The 18,430-nt window shown below is 51.3% G+C and overlaps 1 protein-coding gene across 1 annotated transcript in view; it reads right to left on the bottom strand.

Annotated features, from left to right (window-relative positions):
- HTRA1 (HtrA serine peptidase 1) overlaps positions 1–18,230 on the bottom strand; it is a 51,468-nt gene extending 33,238 nt beyond the window's left edge. The window contains exon 1 of the mRNA XM_012642426.1: positions 17,636–18,230. Coding sequence (XP_012497880.1) covers positions 17,636–18,119 — 484 coding nt within the window. The 5' untranslated portion in view covers positions 18,120–18,230. The remainder of the gene's footprint in view (positions 1–17,635) is intronic.
- Between the last annotated feature and the right edge of the window lie 200 nt (positions 18,231–18,430).

Genomic DNA, 18,430 nt, shown 5'->3' on the forward strand with positions numbered 1-18,430 from the left:
GTATCTGGCAGTTAATTTTAAAAACATCCTATTTTTCTGGATTTTGTGATGGTTGTGGTGTTTGTCCACTTTCTGAAGCTTGTAATTTAGGGCAGTTTTTTTTTTCAATCTAAATAAATAATCATTTCATACCTAAGGTTATAATCATAATTTTGAGTTACAGGTTTCAGATCCCATAAAACCTGGACCTGCCAGTGGGAAGGTACCGATTATCCTGCCCAAGTAGCAGGGCCCACTCTCTCCCTGCCACCTGAGCCACACCAGCAGGTCACACTGCCTCGGCCTGCCAGCCAGTGGGAACCCCCAGTCACCAACACCCCATGGCCAGCACGAGAGGGCTCTGCTGCAGAGGGACTATGGCGGCCCTCCTTGGCCATCCCAGGAGACTCCCAGGCTGACCCCTTCCCCACAGTTGTCCCTGCATAGGATCCTGGATGCTCTGCCCCATTCTTGACTCCGTCCCATGTCCCTTCTCCCTGCAGAGCTGTCTGTCCTCTCCCACCCTGCACGGCAACTCTGGTTCACAAACTCGGATTGTCAGGGATGGACGGGAATGCCGAATTGAACTCCAACCACTCTATGTTCCCGGGGGTCCACCAGACTAAGAAAGGTCACAGACTGTGGCTCCAAGTTAACACTACAGTATCTGCAGAGCCAGACCTGGCCTCTGTCCCCTGCAGCTGTGTGACTTCAGGTAGTGGTTGTCCCTGCTCAAGCCTCAGTCTCCCCTTCTGTAACATGAGATAACACCACAAGCGCAATAATACACATAAAGACTCAACCCACACCCCGCCCTCCGGGCCAAGCCCTCCTGGGCTATCATCCCCCAGCTCCCAGCCCAGCTTCAACCCACACCCCGCCCTCCGGGCCAAGCCCTCCTGGGCTATCATCCCCCAGCTCCCAGCCCAGCCCCTGGTCGACCCTCCGGAGTGCATTTCAACACCTCCAAGTGGCTCCTCTCACACTTCTGAAGAGTCTAAGAATCCCATTCTATATTCTAATGCAGGTACATCTGGCCTGTTTGCTGTGTCTCCCCATAACTGACGATGCCACTGTGGGGGTGCATGAACTTCCTGCAGGATGCCATGGCCATCTCCATCTGGCCCACAGCGCCCTCCATCATGTGACCCTGAGTCCCCAAGTCTTCTCCAGGACTCCTCAGCACACACTCGCAGCCCTGCAGACCTTTCCCCCAGCTCCCAAAATCCCACACTCCACTCCATCCTCTGGCATTCACACTATTTTCCTTCCTGCCTGGAATACTCCATTCTCCTCCCCTATAGCTAGTCAAATCCCACCCAACCTTCAATGCTGGCAATACTAGCATAACACCAATAAGAATAATAATAGTCCTCATTTATTACAGAGCATTACTGTGTGTCAAGCACAATGCTAGGCACGGATGTTATCTGTAATTGCTCCTGCAAGCCTGCAGGCTAGATCTTATCCCCAGTCTATAGAAAGATGAAGAGCCTGCAGGCTAGATCTTATCCCCAGTCTATAGAAAGATGAAGAGCCTGCAGGCTAGATCTTATCCCCAGTCTATAGAAAGATGAAGAAACGAGGATTGGAGACATAAAGCACATTGCCCAAAGCCTCAGTGCTGGCAAGTGGCTGAGGCAAGAGGCTGCCCCATCTGTCTGGCGCCCAAGCTGGGCTCTGGGCTCTGCATCTGCAGCCTCCTGGTCCCTGCCCTCTTTGTCAGCCTCCAGCCCCCCACAGCTCACACAACTGTGGGAACATGCTTCACACTTCGGGGCCTGGGAGATCAGGGCCAGGATGCAGGATTAACAGCCCAGCCTTCCCTTCCAGCAAGAACAATCCCGCCTTCCAATTTCTTAGCCGAGCTGATCAGGAAAGCTAATTTGGAAAACAGAACGCTGTGTATTCAAGGGAAAAGAAATGAATCCTCCTTTATTCACAGGGAACAGCATGTTCCCAAAATTCAAATCAGTTGCAAGAGTGAATTGATCAGATAAATCAATGGCATTTTAATGCACTGTCCTACATTCAGGACCGGCTAAATAATTTTCAGAGCCCAGTGCAAAATGAAAATGCAGGGCCCCTTCTTCAAAAATTACTATATCTCAAGACAGCAACAGCAGAGCATTAAAACAGGTGCAGGACACTTCCAAACACGGGCACTGTGTGACTGCACAGGTCCAAGCCCATGGGGCCCACCCGGCTTGCATTTCAAATTCATTTGATTTAAAACCCCAAATCCAGAGTAAGCAGTCTACGGCCATACCATCCTGAACGCGCCCGATCTCGTCTGATCTCAGAGTAAGCAGCAAAAAGCGTCTCAGGAGCTGCTCCGGTGCTGCCTGAGATGCTGCCTTCCTCTCTGCGGTGCCGGGGACAGGGCACGTCCACCCGGGCAGGCTGTGTGGCCCCAGGCGAGCCCCTCCCGCCGAAGATCCCTCAGCTGCACAATAAGGGGCTCAACCAGCAGACTTCTGAGGTCCCTCCTGGCTCTGAGGTCACTTGTGATTTCTCACCTAATTTCTTCAACTTTAAATACCAGCAAAAATATTCATACTTTAAAGACTACAAGTAAGCACACAGCCCAGTTCCAACCATCGCCAGGATTCAGGAGGAAGGAGGAGATGTGAAGGAAGAAACTCAGCCAGAAATACGGCTGGATTCGGCCAGGGTCTGCTCACCAGGACGGAGGCAGGGATGAGCTGAGGGACAGGGCAACGGTCAGGAGTGGCTCACCCTCCTCCCTTCCAGCCTCCCTTCCTTCTGCCATGTGGCCCGGGCATTAGTGACAGGAGCCAAACGAGCTCTCCCCAAGGCAAGGGCATGAAATGCACAGCGCAGAGGTCGCTAATGAACACCAATGGAAAGCTCGTGCCCGTCCTCCCTCGAAGGGCCAGGAAGCCACCTCTTGACCATCTGATGATGAGGAGAAGTAACTGCCCGTGACTGCTGCCAGGGGGTACATGCTGGAGGCCCTCCTCTTCTTCATCCTTAGGCTGTCCCAGGGCCATGTTTCGCACCCTTCCTCCCACTGCCCAGCATCGCACCGTCCCAGCAGGTGGTCCCCCACCTGCACTTCTGGTGGGGCAGGGGTACAATGACAGAGAGACAAAGCAGAGCAGAGAGCATTTGAGGACTGTGGCCCAGGTAAGAGACACCGAGTGCCTGCAACTGGCCAGCCACCCGGGGGGGCAGGCAGGGAGGATCTGGGATGTTGATCTTTATGCTGAACACGGGGTCCCCACTCCAGGCCTTCAATGTCGGGATTGGAATCTGGCTCCGCCTCCTCTAGCCTAGCACGGCCCCCTGGGGCCCAAGTCGGACACCTGTCCCAGGTGTGGGCAGGCACGTCGAGACAGGACCTGGAGGCAGGCGGTTAACTAACCTGATCCCCTGCAGCCAGGGAGAGGTGCGGGTCCACAGGCAGGGAGGGCAAGGGGGATGATTTTTCCCTAAGAAAACTCCCTTTGTGAGGTTTCTTGCTCAATTTGAGAACACCTGTGAGAAGCACAAGTGGAGAAGGCCAGGTGAGCCGAGCGGGGAGGAAGAGAGGCAGGTACCTGCATCTGGAGGAGCTGAGAACTGCAGGGAAACTGCATGCTGCCACCTCTCCCAGAGACTTGGACCACGTTCGTCCTGAGGGTCAGGAGAGAAATCAATTTACACTGGTTCCTGACGGCTAATGAGGCATAAAGGGAGAAGGGATGCGGCCACCTATTTACAAGAGAGTTGCCAGGGGGAAAGAAAAAAAACCACAACCCAGGGAATGCAGCAAAGATGCCCCGCAAGACTCATTTTCTCCATGTTTTCAGTTCGAGTGGCTGCAGTCTGTCTGCCCCACTCCATTAAATTCCAAGGAACCTAGTCGACAACGCCTCCAGCCCAATGTCTGGCTCAGCGCTGGTCCAGGGCATGGAGGCAGCAGAAACAGAAGCGAGACCTTGCACATTCCAGGAAACCAGACCCCCATTCTAATCACCGCTGCAGCTGCAAATTCCTGGGCACCGGGGGCATGGGTGCAGGGGCACCGACACAACTGGGCTCCTTGGAACCCTGCAGAGAAAATGCACGGGAAGGACAGAGGCATCACCGAGTTGTGGCCAAGGCAGCCAGCTGAGGTTTAAAGTAAACCTGACAATTCTGTGCAGGGTCAGGGGCACTGTCTGCAAGTCTAAGGAAAAAGAAAATGGGAAAGACACAGTCTTTGGTGTCGAACTTCCCACGGCCAATGGCCCTCAGACCTGCTCTTGTTAAAATACACTGAATTCACAAGGAGTCATTATTGTTTTTTTAAAAAGGTTAAGAATTGAATGATGGTCATCCACACTTTCTTTCTGTCTTTTGCATAGAATTAAAGAAATGTAATTCAGGAGTGTTTCGTGTGATCTCTTTCTTTCCTTTTAATGAATAAAGAAGGAAGAGGCGATGGAGCCGGGAGCCTGGCCTTGATTTCCAGCCCACATTGGCACTTCCAAGCGCTGGCAGCCCCTCTCTTTCCGGTACAGTCTCCCAGACGGCTCCGAGTGGGAAAAGCTCGCCCCATGCCAGACCTCAGGCTGCTAGCTCATCCTGCGCGTCCTTGTGCTCTGAGCGGTAACTGTTCGCAGGGACCGGGCCAAGGCTGCCGCTGATGGTGCCTGGAAAAGACTTGTGGCAGGTGAAGGGAAGGAGGAAGATTCACCCAAACAAGTCGAAGACAGCCTCTCTCAAATGGAGCGAATTAGGAACGAGCTTTTAGGGGGCACCTGGCCAGCTGGCTGCAAACCCCTAACTATGCTGTCCGTCACAAGCACAGCCTGGTTCTGTAGCTTTGGGGGAAAAAAAGGTGCCTTTTCCGGAACAATGTGTCTATGTCTAAAGGTGCCTGTTACTGAAAAAAAACCCTTTCTTGCACACCTGTGGTGAATGCTGGCTTTGGTCTGTTGCGTTGCATTTGATAGTCTTTTCTGGCCTATCTCATGTATTAGAAAAAAAGTTTCCAATCAATTCCACTGCACAATTTTTTTTTCCAGAAGTCTCCTGAAGGCTCAACATGATGTGTCTATTATTATCTTCAGGGAAACAGCTGACTGCTCAGTTCACAAAAACACTATTAACTTTCCTCTTGATAAGCATCTGGCTCCGGTCCTGACCTTCGCAGATTTCTCGGCCAGGCTGTCTTCCTGCTCTGACTCCTCTGGTTGTTATGTCTGGAGCTGCCAGAGCAGCTCAGCCTCCGGAGCCCTCCGGCCTCCAGCAGCGACCGGGATGCAGCGTCCGGGCAGCCTGCGCCCCTGGTCCAGGAGGAGGGTCTGGGCCTTCGGGAGGGCAGAGGCAGACCCAGGGGAGGGAGGGAGGGCGGGCAGGCGAGGGCAGTACCCAGTACCCAGTACCTTCCTGAGCGGTACCCAGCACCCAGAGCTGATGAACTGCTGTTCTCAGGGTATGAGGAGGAGAAGGAGAGCAACTTGTTAAAACTGAGACAGACGCCAGAAGGAAACTTTGGCTCAAGTAAGAAGTAAAAAGGGGCCCCCCGGACCCAAGACAAGCCACGACACCTTTCTGGGCCTCAGTTACCTCACTAGTAAGATGGGGGGAGGCTAGACCGTTTCCGACATCCTCTCCAGCTCCCAGAAAAGTCATATGGTTTAATAAATCTGATGCATTTCCCGATGTTTTCCTTTCAGCGTGTAATTCCCATCCGTATAGAATATTCTCATTTTAACGTCGGCTTCCTGAGTCACGTGTCCCAGTTTCTCCCAACAGAACCAATCAGGATCCCCTCAGCACTTACACTTGCAAAGTGACTTCCTGGGCTGGGGTTAGGATCTCCCATCACGGAGAGAAGAAAAAAGTCTGGTCTTCCTACATCCACACAAAGGGATATTTTTCAGTCATAAAATGGAAGGAAGTAACGAGACATGCTACAATGTGGATGAACTCCGAAAATATCATGCTAAGTGGCAGAAACCAGTCACATACTGTTTGATTCCATTTATATGAAATGTCCAGAATACGTGAAAATCACAGAAACAGAAAATAGATTGGCGTTTGCCTGGGGCTGGGCAGAGGGGAAGTATGCAGTGGTTGCTAATGGGTATTGGGTTCCCTTTTAGGGTGATGAAAATTTCCGAATTTAGTGGTGATAGGAGCACAATTGTGAATATACGAAAACACTGAATTGTATGCTTTAAAAGGGTAAATTTTATAGTATGTGAATTATATCTCAATAAAACTATAAAAAAAGAAAAAGAATAATGCCACTTGTTTCTTTTTACTTTCCAGTGTGACTACTAGAAAACTGAATTTCATATGTGGCCCCTGCTATACTTCTGTCCATATGTATAAAACATTTGAATAAATATGTTCTTTACTTTTCAAAACAAACACAAACAGTCTGGCCTCCTGCATCCTGGACAGAGCTTGTGTCTGGGAGCCCCAGAGCAGCGAGCCCTGGGCTGGGTGTCCAGAGACTCGAGTTCTCGGTCACATCCTGGCTTGTGTCTTTGGGCCTTCACGTCCCCCCACTGGTCCCAGGCTCCTCGCCTAAGACACGAGTGTTGGACCAGATGATCTGACAACCACATGAGCCCCTTCAGGTGAGACAGTCTGTGATCACGACTCACCCCATCCCTAGGTAAACCAATTTTAAAGTGGTCATTCTACCCCAAACATGGCTCAACTCTTAAGAACAATCAACCTGAGAATAAAAGTCACTTCTAAGACTGACAAGGTAATCTACAATACCAGCTGGGAAGAATGGCCACTCTGGTACCATCCTCTTCCATTTTTCATGAACAATTTCTTATGGGGGAATTCTTTTGTTTTTTTTTTTTTTTTTGGTCTCTCATTGACTTAAAAGGTTGAAATTCTATAGCTGATTCCAACAAATATTGCTACAACTCTTCTGGAAAATAATTTGGCAATATATACCAAGGACCATTAAAAATCCCATATCCTTCTATACAGTTATCGTAATCCTAGATACAGAAATAACTGTGAACATGAAAACATTCATCTCATATCGCCTCACTCCACTAAGAATGGCCTTTATTAAAAAATCCAAAAACGATAGATGCTGGTGTGGATACAGAGAGAAAGGAACGCTTATACACTGTTGGTGGGACTGCAAATCAGTACAACCTCTATGGAAAACAGTGTGGAGATTGCTTAAAGAACTAAAAGTCGACCTACCATTTGATCCAGCAATCCCACTACTGAATATTTACCCAAAGGTTCAAGAAATCAAAAAGACACCTGCGCTCAAATGTTTATTGCAGTATAATTCACAATTGCAAAGATGTGGAATCAACCCAAGTGCCATCAATTAATTCATAAGTGGATTAACAAAATACGGCATATGTATACCCTGGAGTACTACTCAGCCATAAAAAAGGATGAATTAATGCCTTTTGCAGCAATTTGGATGGAACTGGAGACCATTATCCTAAGTGAAGTATCTAAAGAATAGAAAAACAACATCACATGTACTCATTACTAAATTGGAACTAACTGATGAGCACACATGTGCACAAAGGGAAGTAAAACTCAGTGGAAATCAACTGGTGGTGAGGAGGGGACAGGCAAAGATCTACCTAACGGGTACAATGAGCAATATCTGGGTGATGGACATTCTTATAACCATGACCCAAGCATTCTAAAAGCAATTCATGTAACCAAAATTATTTATACCCCATAATACTTGGAAATAAAATAAAGAAAAATGTTTATCTCAGTATTGCCTGCAATGGCAACCATGGCTCAAATGGACATGAATAAGGGGACAGAATACTTGGGACAGAAATGATGAAGCTGCAAGGAAGATGGTAATGGTGAAATCATGAATTTTTTTATTCTTTTTTTTATTTTTGATGTGATTAAATTATATCTATAACTTTAAAAACTAAGATAGTACAATATGTCATCAAATGTACAAATGCATTTTCCATGATGTCTAAACAGTATGGAGAAAAAAACTAAGAAGAGCCTTTATGCTAAGAAAGGGGAAACCTGGTATATCTGTCCCAAAGAAAAGATAACCACAGCTTAAAAGACACTGAAGCATCTCAGTCCTGATTCATCAGCGTGTCCACCATGATATTTATACTATTTTTTTTTCCCTTGAGCAAATGCACTATAATTACCACTCAAGGGCATTTATTTGTTCTTATAAGTCTTAAGGGGGGAAATCAGTCATCCCATGGATGGCTTTTTAGTCATCTTCCAACCCAAGGAGATTATTTTTTGGGGAAAAAGTTTTCTTCAATATTATTTTGAAAAAAACAGACTAAGTGAAAGCACCAGTTTCTCCAGCTGCACAGAAAAACCCTGAGCATGGACTCCAGCCTCTCCCAAACACCTAACTGCTCCCAAAGGAGGATGCATGTGAGATGGGAGGGTTCAAGGGCTCCTCCCTGGGCCTCGGGACAAACAGACTCCACACTGGCCCCACTGATAAGGTGTACAGCTGTGAGAGTCATGTTCCTTTGGATGCCTCAGTTTCCCCATCTATAAAGTGAAGGGCTTGCCTATAGGACCTGCAGGGACCTTTCCACCCTCAGGTTCCATACTCTGGGATTTCGCTCTCTCTACAAGGCACCAGCGTCTCTGCAGTGAAGGTGGTGTCCTCATCCACCAGATCCAAGGACACATGAAAACAGGGAGTTGATGTGGTTAGAGACAGGTGTGGAAGGTGAGAGCAGAATGATATTTTGCAGAGAACAGGAGTATACAGCTGGCCAGCGACGGGTGCTCCAAGCGAAAAGACTGTAGATGGGATGCATTACAGAACCCCACAGACAGAGATATCCGCGCACATGGGTCCTTCCCAGACTGCCTCAAATCCTTGCCCCTCCTCCTACTTGGAGGGGCTTTTCCCACATGGGTTTCTTCCAGTGAGGGCGGAACCACATTTCTCAGAACCAAAAATATCAAACTGGTGGAGAAATGTCAGCCTGGGTTCTAAGAAACCTCAGCTCAGGCCATTTCTTGACCAGAAGACATTAAGCAGAAACTCAGCCTGGGAAGAACACGGGAACGCAGGCCACAGCCTGCCCAGCGGGAGTGTGTGCTTTCTACGGCGCAGGCGCAGAGATGGCCATTCACTCGGTGCTATGATTGGGATGCTGGTGTTTTGGACCAAAGCGCTCTGCCCTTGGGGGTGACGGTAAGGAACCTTGCCTCTGGCCTTACTGAAACAGAGGATCAATTTCCTGAAAATTCAGTCACTTTGGCCAAGAGCCACCACATCTTAGCGGGGCAAGAGAACTCGCCTAGAGGAAACCCGAGCCTTGACCCCGTGGGCACATTACCTTTTCCATCCTTCCAGCTCTGCTATTCTCAGTGCTCGTTCTACCAGGAGTCCTGGAAGAATCTGGAATTGCCAACTAGGGGTCCCACTCTCTTGCAACTTCTGTGCCTTAGTACTCCCAGTTGACAAAGCCCCTTCATACCCACGATCTCATCTGACCCTCACGGTATCCTGCTGATGTCTCCTGGGCAGCAACACTGTCCTCATGCTGTAGGTGAGGAAACTGAGGCTGGGGGAGTTAGTAACTCATCCAAAAGGTCCAAGTGGGGCTGGAACCCTGGTGGTCCATACTGGAGACAGCAGTTCAGTGTTTCAGAACAGACCCAGGAGACCTCCACATCTCTCTTTCAGACCAGCAGGCAGAACACCAGCAAGGATGCAGCTGACTTAGCAGCACGATCACTCCAGGACTAGACCTGACTGGCGTTTACAGAACACTCCAGCCAACAGCAGTGGAACACATACTCTTCTCAAGCCCACATGGAATGTTCCCCAAGTCAGACCATATTCTAGACCAGAAAATATACCCTAAAAATTTCAAAAGAACAGAAATTATACAAAGTATGTTCTCAGACCACAATGGAATTAAACTAGAAACTAATAACAGAAGGATAGCTAGAAAAATCCCCCAAATATTTGAAGATTAAACAACATGCTTCTCAATAACACTTGAGTCAAAGACGTCTCAAAAATAGTTTGGGAGGGAGACTCGCTTGGGTTCAAATCCTGGCTCTGCCTCCTCCTACTGGCTGGCCTCAGGCAAGCTATAATTAGCTGCTCGGAGCCTCATCTGTTTTCTCAGCTAGGTAGCAGAGAAAATGCCCCTACCTCCCCAGGTGGCCATGAGAAAAGAAGGAGGCAAGGCCTGTAACACAACTGGCACAGTGCCCAGCTCCCAGCAAGCACCTGGTGGCAGTAGCTCTTTGGGTCATTGTTCTGTTTGGTGACACTTCCCACCACCCTAACAGTCCTAGAGAATGCAATACCCCTGCACCCCACGTAGCTCACTCTGTGGCAGAGAAAGGCAGCTGTGGCTGCTAAATGCCAGCCTTCCTGCCCCGTGCCCAGTTGGCAGCCCTCTGCCTGGGCAGCCCCAGCTGGTAGAACTCTCTGTGTCCATCCATCCCCACCAAGCAGTGACTGCCACTGAGGATACTGGCACCAAAGAGAGAGCTCTTCTCAGTCAGGTGTGAGATGACTCAAGTCTTAGTTATCAGGTAAAATCTTACCCAAGACTACGTGAAAGGGAATTCTACTGCAAATCTCACCACGCTTTGAGGAAAAAACAGCTCATCACACAGGCCTACCATCTTCTTCTCAAGATTTTATTGCACAACTAATGAAAAAGATGTTCCTGAGGTTTGAAAATATTGCACAAGGCTCTGACTCATTAAGAGAGGGGTTATTCAAATTTGGAAATTGTAAGAAATTCCAGCTGCAATAATATGCCCTCAGAGACTTTTGTGTGCACAAGGAGACATGATTATCCCATTATAAGGGACCAGCTGCTGTCACGCAACGCTGTGAAGGATGCTTTTTATGAAATATGCTTACTCGACAATTTGTCCTAGAATCTAAAATAACAGGGTATCCTTAGACTCCTAAACCATCTTTTTCCCTTAAGATGTGACAAATCTTTCCTTGTGAGGAATTCCCAGAACATGGAAACCAAACCAAGCATGGTTCAAGAAGGTCCCAGGACTTCTATAAACAGCCACCTCCTGGGTGTCACAGACTCCAGGGAGGGTTAACGAGATGATACCCAGGCAGTCCGGACACTTGGCTCTTCACTCAAGAGAAATCACACGCTCGTCACATGAGACAGGCCACAATGGGGCCATCAGAGGGGTGACAGGCAAGGCAGTTTCAGGCCTCTCTGCCCAAAGAGCCTTTTCCAACATATTAACTGGCAAATTCCAAGACCGCCTCCCAGACACAAGTCACACATTTCCCTCCTTCTCTGTGAAGCCTTCCTCACCCACCCACCGACCTCATCCCCAAGGAGATGAGAGCATTCCAGCACTCTTCCCACTGACCTGACTCCCTCCTCAGTGCCCTGATGCCGATGATGGTGATGGTGACAGCTAATACCGACTGGATTCCAGAAATGCATCAGGCACAGCGCTAAGCACTTCACATACGGAGGTCCTTTCATCCTGCAACAACCCTAAGAGCTACGTATGGACATACTATTATTTCTGTTATTGTTTTACTGATGAGGAAACTGAGACTAAGAGATTAAGTCACCTACAAGGAGCCACACATCCAGAAAGCAGTGATCTGACTCCAGAAGCCCAGCCCTGAAGCTGGGCATCACATGACCTACCACAAGCACCTTGAGCTCCGGGGCCACGAAGCCTCACTCACCTCTGAGTTCCTACACTCTGTATACTTCTGAGCACACAGTAGGAGTTCAATGAATGCTCTGAATGAATTTAGGAATGGCACGCACGTCACTGATTCCAAAAGCTGAACTCTGCACCCTCCCAGCAGTGACAGACACACCTCTTCACTGCCACTTATTTCTGCCCTGAGGCGTGTTGTCCTGACTAATGTCCCTCCACAATTCTACACACACGTCACCGAGCAGCGCTGAATTGCTCCAACTTCATGACACCTCCAGGAGCCTTTTGGAAAAACATTCGGAATGGCTAGATTTCTCAGTGTCTCTGTTAACAGCATGTTTCCCTCCCTCCCTCCCTACCTCCCTCCCTCCCTTTCTTTCTACCTTCCTTCCTTTCAATGGCAGAGAAGTGGGAGAAGGAAGAGATGGAACGGCTCAGGGGGTATCTCACTCTAGAAGTCCGGGAAGCAGCCCAGCCTCGGGGCCCCAGGGAAGGGGCAAAGGACAGGAGCCTCACTGAAGCTCATCTCTTGGGGGTGGGCTTGTTACCCGCTGGCCTCCCAGGGACTTTCAGCCGCCGGTACAAAGCCGAAGTACAAGGCAGTCAGGCTGGCTAACCCTTAGAGAAGCCAGCTCAGCCTTTAAAATAGGAATGAGGTGACCACAATGTCCTCAGAGACTGGTTTTCTTGCAAGAATCATAGACCATTCTAGTTAGAAGGGACCTCAGCGATCATCTGGTCCAATCCCCTCATTGCTGAAGCTCCAAGGGGTCGGGGCGGGGGGGTCACCTGGTCAGGTAGCAGCCCAGGAAGGGCCAGAGCCTGCTGTCAACCCTCTCACCCCTCCCCCACAGCTGGCCTTCCAAGGAAATCTCAACCACTGCCAAGCCTGATTTCTTCCTCAAATTAAGCCTGACTAGCGCTATTTATTTACTAGAAATATAAGCTCATGGAAAGTCTGAATTCTGAATCCAAGGCACAAAACTCGTCCAGGATCACACAACTCCAACAGACTCAGAATCCAGTCCCGTGGCGGGGAGGCTGTCAGGCCTCCAACCACAGTTAGCTCATGGGTCCTGCCATAATCGCTCACTGAATACTGTTATTTTAAGTTCTAATGTAACTTATTTACAGCTCTCCTGGATGCAATGAACTAACTCAAACACTTGGTTTCCGATCCTGTTAACTTCCTAATTTTATGAAACTTTAATATGTTAACTCTTTAGCAAAACCAACAATAAAAGAAGACAGCCAACCAGAGTGAGCAAAGCCTTATAAACTGCTCGAAAGACCTTAGTGTTTCCAAGTTTCAAATGACTAAAAGCTGAAGACTCACAACTGTTTCCACCAACTCTGCCGTAAGATGAAGCTCAGGTCCCCAGCATACTTATTTTTTAAGTGACAAAAGGTATATTTGACTTGCCAATAGTGGAAATTACTCTCTAGCAAATGCCATTCTTTAACAATGGAAAATGCAACCACAGGGGAGGAGGGATTGTGGTTTCCCCCATTTGTGTTAAATATAAGCTCCCTGTGAGCAGGGACTTTGTTTTGTTCAACTCTGTCTCCCCAGAGCTCAGCACAGTGTCTGGCACTCAGTTAACAATGATTACTTGTTTAAAGTTCCCATAAAAGAACCAACTAAATAAAGTAGATTAGACAAACAGTCCAGGCCTCCAAGACGTAAAGCGACAGTCTAAGCCTGTGGTTCTCCACCAGGTGTGCACACACAGCCTCCACCTGCAGAGGCTCCGGGGTGACACCAGGACCATGCAATCGGGAAAAATTCCAGGGGGGTGGTTTCTGGGTCCCCCCTACAGCTTCTAGACCTTTAGGCTTATTTGGGCTGCTGTTTGGGGTAGGATGGGCTTTCCGGGAGGAAGTACTAGGAGGGGAAATGGACGAGGCTTCTGTTATTTGGGGAGCCTTTTTCAAGTCTCCTTCCTGGCTTCTTGCACATGCTTTAGCAGAAGTCTGCAATCCTGCCTGGTCTTTGGAACATTTGGGGATCCCCAAGGGCCTTTCTCTCCCCAGAAGGAGTCTGCAGTCCGGGACTCTGGCTTGGAAACAGCTTTGTGTGGCCCCTCTGCTTTTCTTTGCCCGAGTGGTACTGATGGCACCCGGAGGCAACCTTGTCCTCAGACACCTGTGCCTGCTCAGTGAGAGCAGCGGCCCTTTCTGTTTCATCTCAAGGCCACGGCCATCTGGAGCACGGTTTATTTCAGCTATGAGCTGTGGCTTAGCTGGGGATGGTTTATAATTTCTGTTGCTCTGTCAACAGCACAGCATGGTGGGTACGAACGAGGCTCTGGAACCAGGTGCATGGGTTCCAGTCCTGAGCAAGAGCTACACAGCCCAGCTATAGGACCAGGGAGAGTACAGCACTCAGCTCACAGAATCGTTAGGAGGACCAAGTAAGTTAATCCATGCCTGGCACAGAATGCTAACCAAATACCTGTTAGCCTTTGTTATTATTATCCTATTTCTAATTTAATTCCTTTTTTTTTTTGGTAATCTTCTAACTGTAGAGTGTGAGATGGCAGATCTTTGCTGTCTAGCATAAGGGCATATCTTCTCATAGAAAGCCTGACAGTGCACTGTTTTCTGAAATAGATGATTTGCCTTCATTTCCAGAACTTGATTAGAGATGTTCTCTGACGTCTTCATTAAACAGCTTATAGATAAAAGTGCTTTCCTTTGAACGGTGACACATTTCTCCATCCAAAGATCCACCATGATATCAAAGTGCTGGTCACCCATCCAGAGACCCCTGTTTGGATGGCATTTCCTACCTCTCGTCCCCTGGCACACTGGGCTTCTTGCCAGGGGCGGTAGGAAATGCCTCTGGGTGATCCAGACAACCCCCCTTATAATCTTTAGAATCACAGGCTCAGGCTAGGGCTCCTGCCTCGGGCACTCTTCCCCTACATCTTTATATGACTTGCTCCAACGTCAGGCCTCTAGTCAGATGGCACCTCCTCAAAAAGGCCTCCCGTGTCCATCCCAGCTAAAATAGCTCTCCTGCCAACCTCTGAGCCAGAGCAGTCAGCCAGAGCACCTCATAACAATGACGTCAAGTGACCCTGTCCGTGGGCACTCAGCTGCCTGGAGCAGTTTGGACTGAATGAAGTCTGTTGGCTCCCAGGCCCCTGTCCTCGGAGACACCTCCGGGAAGTGAAGGGCGAAGTGTAAGATGTGGAGAGAGGGGTGCAGTAAAGTTGACGCCTTCCGCTGAGGGAAAACAGGATGGGTGCACATCTCAAGCCCCTCCTGTTTTTCTTCGCTCGTTCATTTATTCATTCTCTCATCCGCCCATATATCTACCAGGTGCCTCCTATGTGCCAGGCAGACAGACAAACACACAAACAGTGTCGGACACACTGCAGAGCTCAATAAATATTTGCAATAGAAGGAGGGAAGGATAAAAACAGCTTGCACCCTCCTGTCCCTCCCTGCTTTCAAGGCCGCCACACTCATCCTGCTGTGGCTGTCCCCTCACTGACACACCCAGGACCCACTGTGAGCCCGATGGCCAATGGGGGACCCATTTCTCTCCGCACAGAGACTCAACCCAGACAATTATTAAGGGCTCTGCCAACTGCAAAGCTCATTAAATGACTTGCCTCACTGGCAATAAATGAGGCGGCTCTTGTAGTGCCAGTAACTCAGGACCTCGTGCAGTCAGACTACAGACAGTAACAGCTGGCTTGTTTTTGACAAAAATATGCTTTTTTAATGTCATCACCTCACACCCAGATTATTGCAGTAGCCTAAATTCCCCACCCGAGTGCACTCCGCACTCCAGTACTAGGTCGGTCCCACATGAGCCTTTCTTTGGACTGCCCCGATTCCAGAACATCTGCATACACTGCACAGCCCATCCTCTTCAGCCCTGGGACACTCAGCCACTAATGTAGGTCACTCCTGCTGCCCTTCCCAAATGTCACCCAGCCACGCCAATCTATTCACCATCTCCCAAAAGAGCCTCAGGCTTTGCTCATGCAGTTCCCAGCTCACCCTGGGATGGATTTCCCAGCTCCCTGGGAATTCACCCTGCCTGACCCCTCTCCCATGGCCTTGGGGTGAAGCCCTGGGCTGCTCCAAATAAGGCTGTCTGGGTTCAAATTCCAGCTGAGTGACCTTGGGCAAGTTATTTAACCTCAGTTCCCCTATCTATAAAAAAGAATGAAGGCCGGGCTCTCTGGGAGGCCGAGGCGGGAGGATTGTTTGAGCTGAGGAGTTCGAGACCAGCCTGAGCAAGAGCGAGACCCCGTCTCTACTAAAAATAGAAAGAAATTAATTAGACAACTAAAAATATATAGAGAAAAAATTAGCCGGGCATGGTGGCACATGCCTGTAGTCCCACCAACTCGGGAGGCTGAGGCAGGAGGATCGCTTGAGCCTAGGAGTTTGAGGTTGCTGTGAGCTAGGCTGACACCACGGCACTCTAGCCGGGGCAACACAGTGAGACTCTGTCTCAAAAAAAAAAGAAAAAAAAAGAATGAGAAGCCAGGCATGGGGCGAGCCTGCAGTCCCAGCTACTCTGGAGTCTGAGGCCAGAGGATCACTCAAGCCCAGGAGTTTGCAGCCAGCCTGGGCAACAATAGCAAGACCCTATCTCTAAAATATGAAAATAAATTTTAAAAAACCCAAACATGAAGGAGAGCAGAAATTCCCTCCACCGAATGAGGTCACACAGGTAACACACCTGGCACACAGGCTGGGTGCTCAACAGCGTGTGTTATCATCTGCCCACTCCTGCGTCTCTGCTGGAGCCCTGCTCTCCACCCCAAGGCTGTTTCCTGCGGGCTCTGTGCACCCGTGTTGGCGAAATACACAACCTCCTGTCTCACCGAGTATCACTGTGGCCCTTCCTCTCCATGTGAGCCCAACTGCGCCAGGCCCTAGTTGGACATGCTGGACCACAGTCCCATAAAGAAAAACCTAGACCGGCCCCTCTGCCCTGGGCTCTCCAATGTCCCTCTCCCCGCGCTGCCCGCCCGAGGAGGCGGCGCCGGGTTCAGCAGCAGCCGCCTGGCTGCGGCCAAGTGCGCTGCCAAGTACCACTGGCCCGGTCCTCCACCGCCGGACTGGCCGCGGCTGAACTCCGTATTGTTTTTCCACATGGCCTCTCTGCCTCGACATGAGAAGCATCTCTCCAGAAGGTCCCGCGAGAGGCCTTAACTCCCTCCCCTAACTCCTTCGCCCCATCACCACCACCTCCCTCGCAGAGCAGGTCGCCTTGACACAGAAAAGATGCCTGCGGAGGAAGAGGGGCACACTTCTTCCTCATCCCTAGCGCGGCCCCTTCTCCGCCTCTACAGATTCCAGGATCCAAAGCCCGGTTCAGCTTATTCAAAAAGAGCCACTTTCATTTTTGTAGGGTTGGCTCAAAACAAGGGAAGCAAGACAGGCAGCAACGCCGCTGAAAAGTCTGCGGTACTGAGCCGGTCCCTGCCCGGGGAGAACTTCTGGGGAAACTGCGGGGCGACAGGCAACAGTGCTTCTTTCCAAAAAAGTGAAATCGAGTTTTCACCGAGAGAACCCATGAGCATGGTTCAATTTAAAGGGGTAAGGGGAGCAGAGACGAGAAAGCCACAAATGAGTTCTTGTCTTCCTACAGCCGCTCTGCACAAAGCAGTTTCCTGCCCCGAACTTCTCTCCTCCCTGTATGCCCACATTCCTGTTTTATTGTCCCGGGGTTCCCGGCGCTGTGTGGCTCCCCGCAGGGCACCCAGCAGCGGGAAGCCTTGTCACCCCTGCTCCGAGCCGCCTGGCAGAGCGCGCCGGCACCCGCCGAGCTCGGAACCGATCCCAGGCCGGGCGCAAAGCTCGGTTCCAAGGGAGCCCGCGGACCGCTGCCACCGGGGGACCTGCCCGCCCCTCCCAGCAAGTGGGTGCCCTGAACACCCCGCAACGCTTCGCTGCCCCTCGGCTTGCCCGCCCGTCCCGAGGGGGCAGGGCAGGGCTGGGATGGGGAGATCGGGGAGCAGCCCAGGCGCGGCACGCCGCGGAGTACCTTGGCCGCAGGCGCCGCGCTGCAAGACGATGACCGGCGGCTGGAGCAGCCTCTCCGAGCGGCGGCTGGCGGCGCGCAGCTGGCACGGGTTGGCGTAAGTGTTGGCGTCGCTGCCGCACACCGGCTCACTGCTGGCGCACACGCAGATGCCGGCTTGCGCGCGTCGCCTCACCGTGGCCGAGGCGGGAACCCCGAAGGGTACCACGCACTGCAGCCCCTCGCCGCACGGGCCCTCCTGCAGGCCGCACGCGGCGCCCTCGGGAGCGCCGCACACCTCGCAGCAGCCGCACGCGTCGCGGACTCGGCCGCCCTCGCAGTGTGTCGGCGGCGGGGCGCAGCGCGTCGGCTCGCAGCGCTCAGGGCAGCCGGCGGCGGTTCCGGTGGCGGAGGGCGCCGAGCGGCCGGCCCGGGACAGCTGCGCAGAGGCGGGCGCCGCCAGCAGCAGCAGCAGCAGCGGGAGGAGCGCGGCGCGCGGGGACTGCATGGTGGCTCCGGCGGCGGCGGGCTGGGCGAGGGCCGGAGAGCAGCGCCGGAGCGAGTGCGGGAGGGCCTCGGGGGCAGCTGGTGCGAGTGCGCGCGGCCGCGCGGCCCAGCCCATTGGCCTGGCGGCGGTGACGAGCCGCCTTGGGGACGGGCACGGCGCCCGGGAGGGGGGCCGGCCGGATGGCGGGAGGGGGGGCGGCGGGAGCGGGGACCGCCCGCGGCGGGGGCAGGGCGGGCGCGCCCGGGCACGGCGGGGCTCGCGGGGCGGGGACGGGGCGGCGCGTGGGTCCGCCCTCTCGCGGGGTCTGAGTC

Source organism: Propithecus coquereli, unplaced genomic scaffold (genome assembly GCF_000956105.1).
Source record: "Propithecus coquereli isolate 6110/MARCELLA unplaced genomic scaffold, Pcoq_1.0 Scaffold179, whole genome shotgun sequence".
In the NCBI taxonomy this organism is placed as follows: Eukaryota; Metazoa; Chordata; class Mammalia; order Primates; family Indriidae; genus Propithecus; species Propithecus coquereli.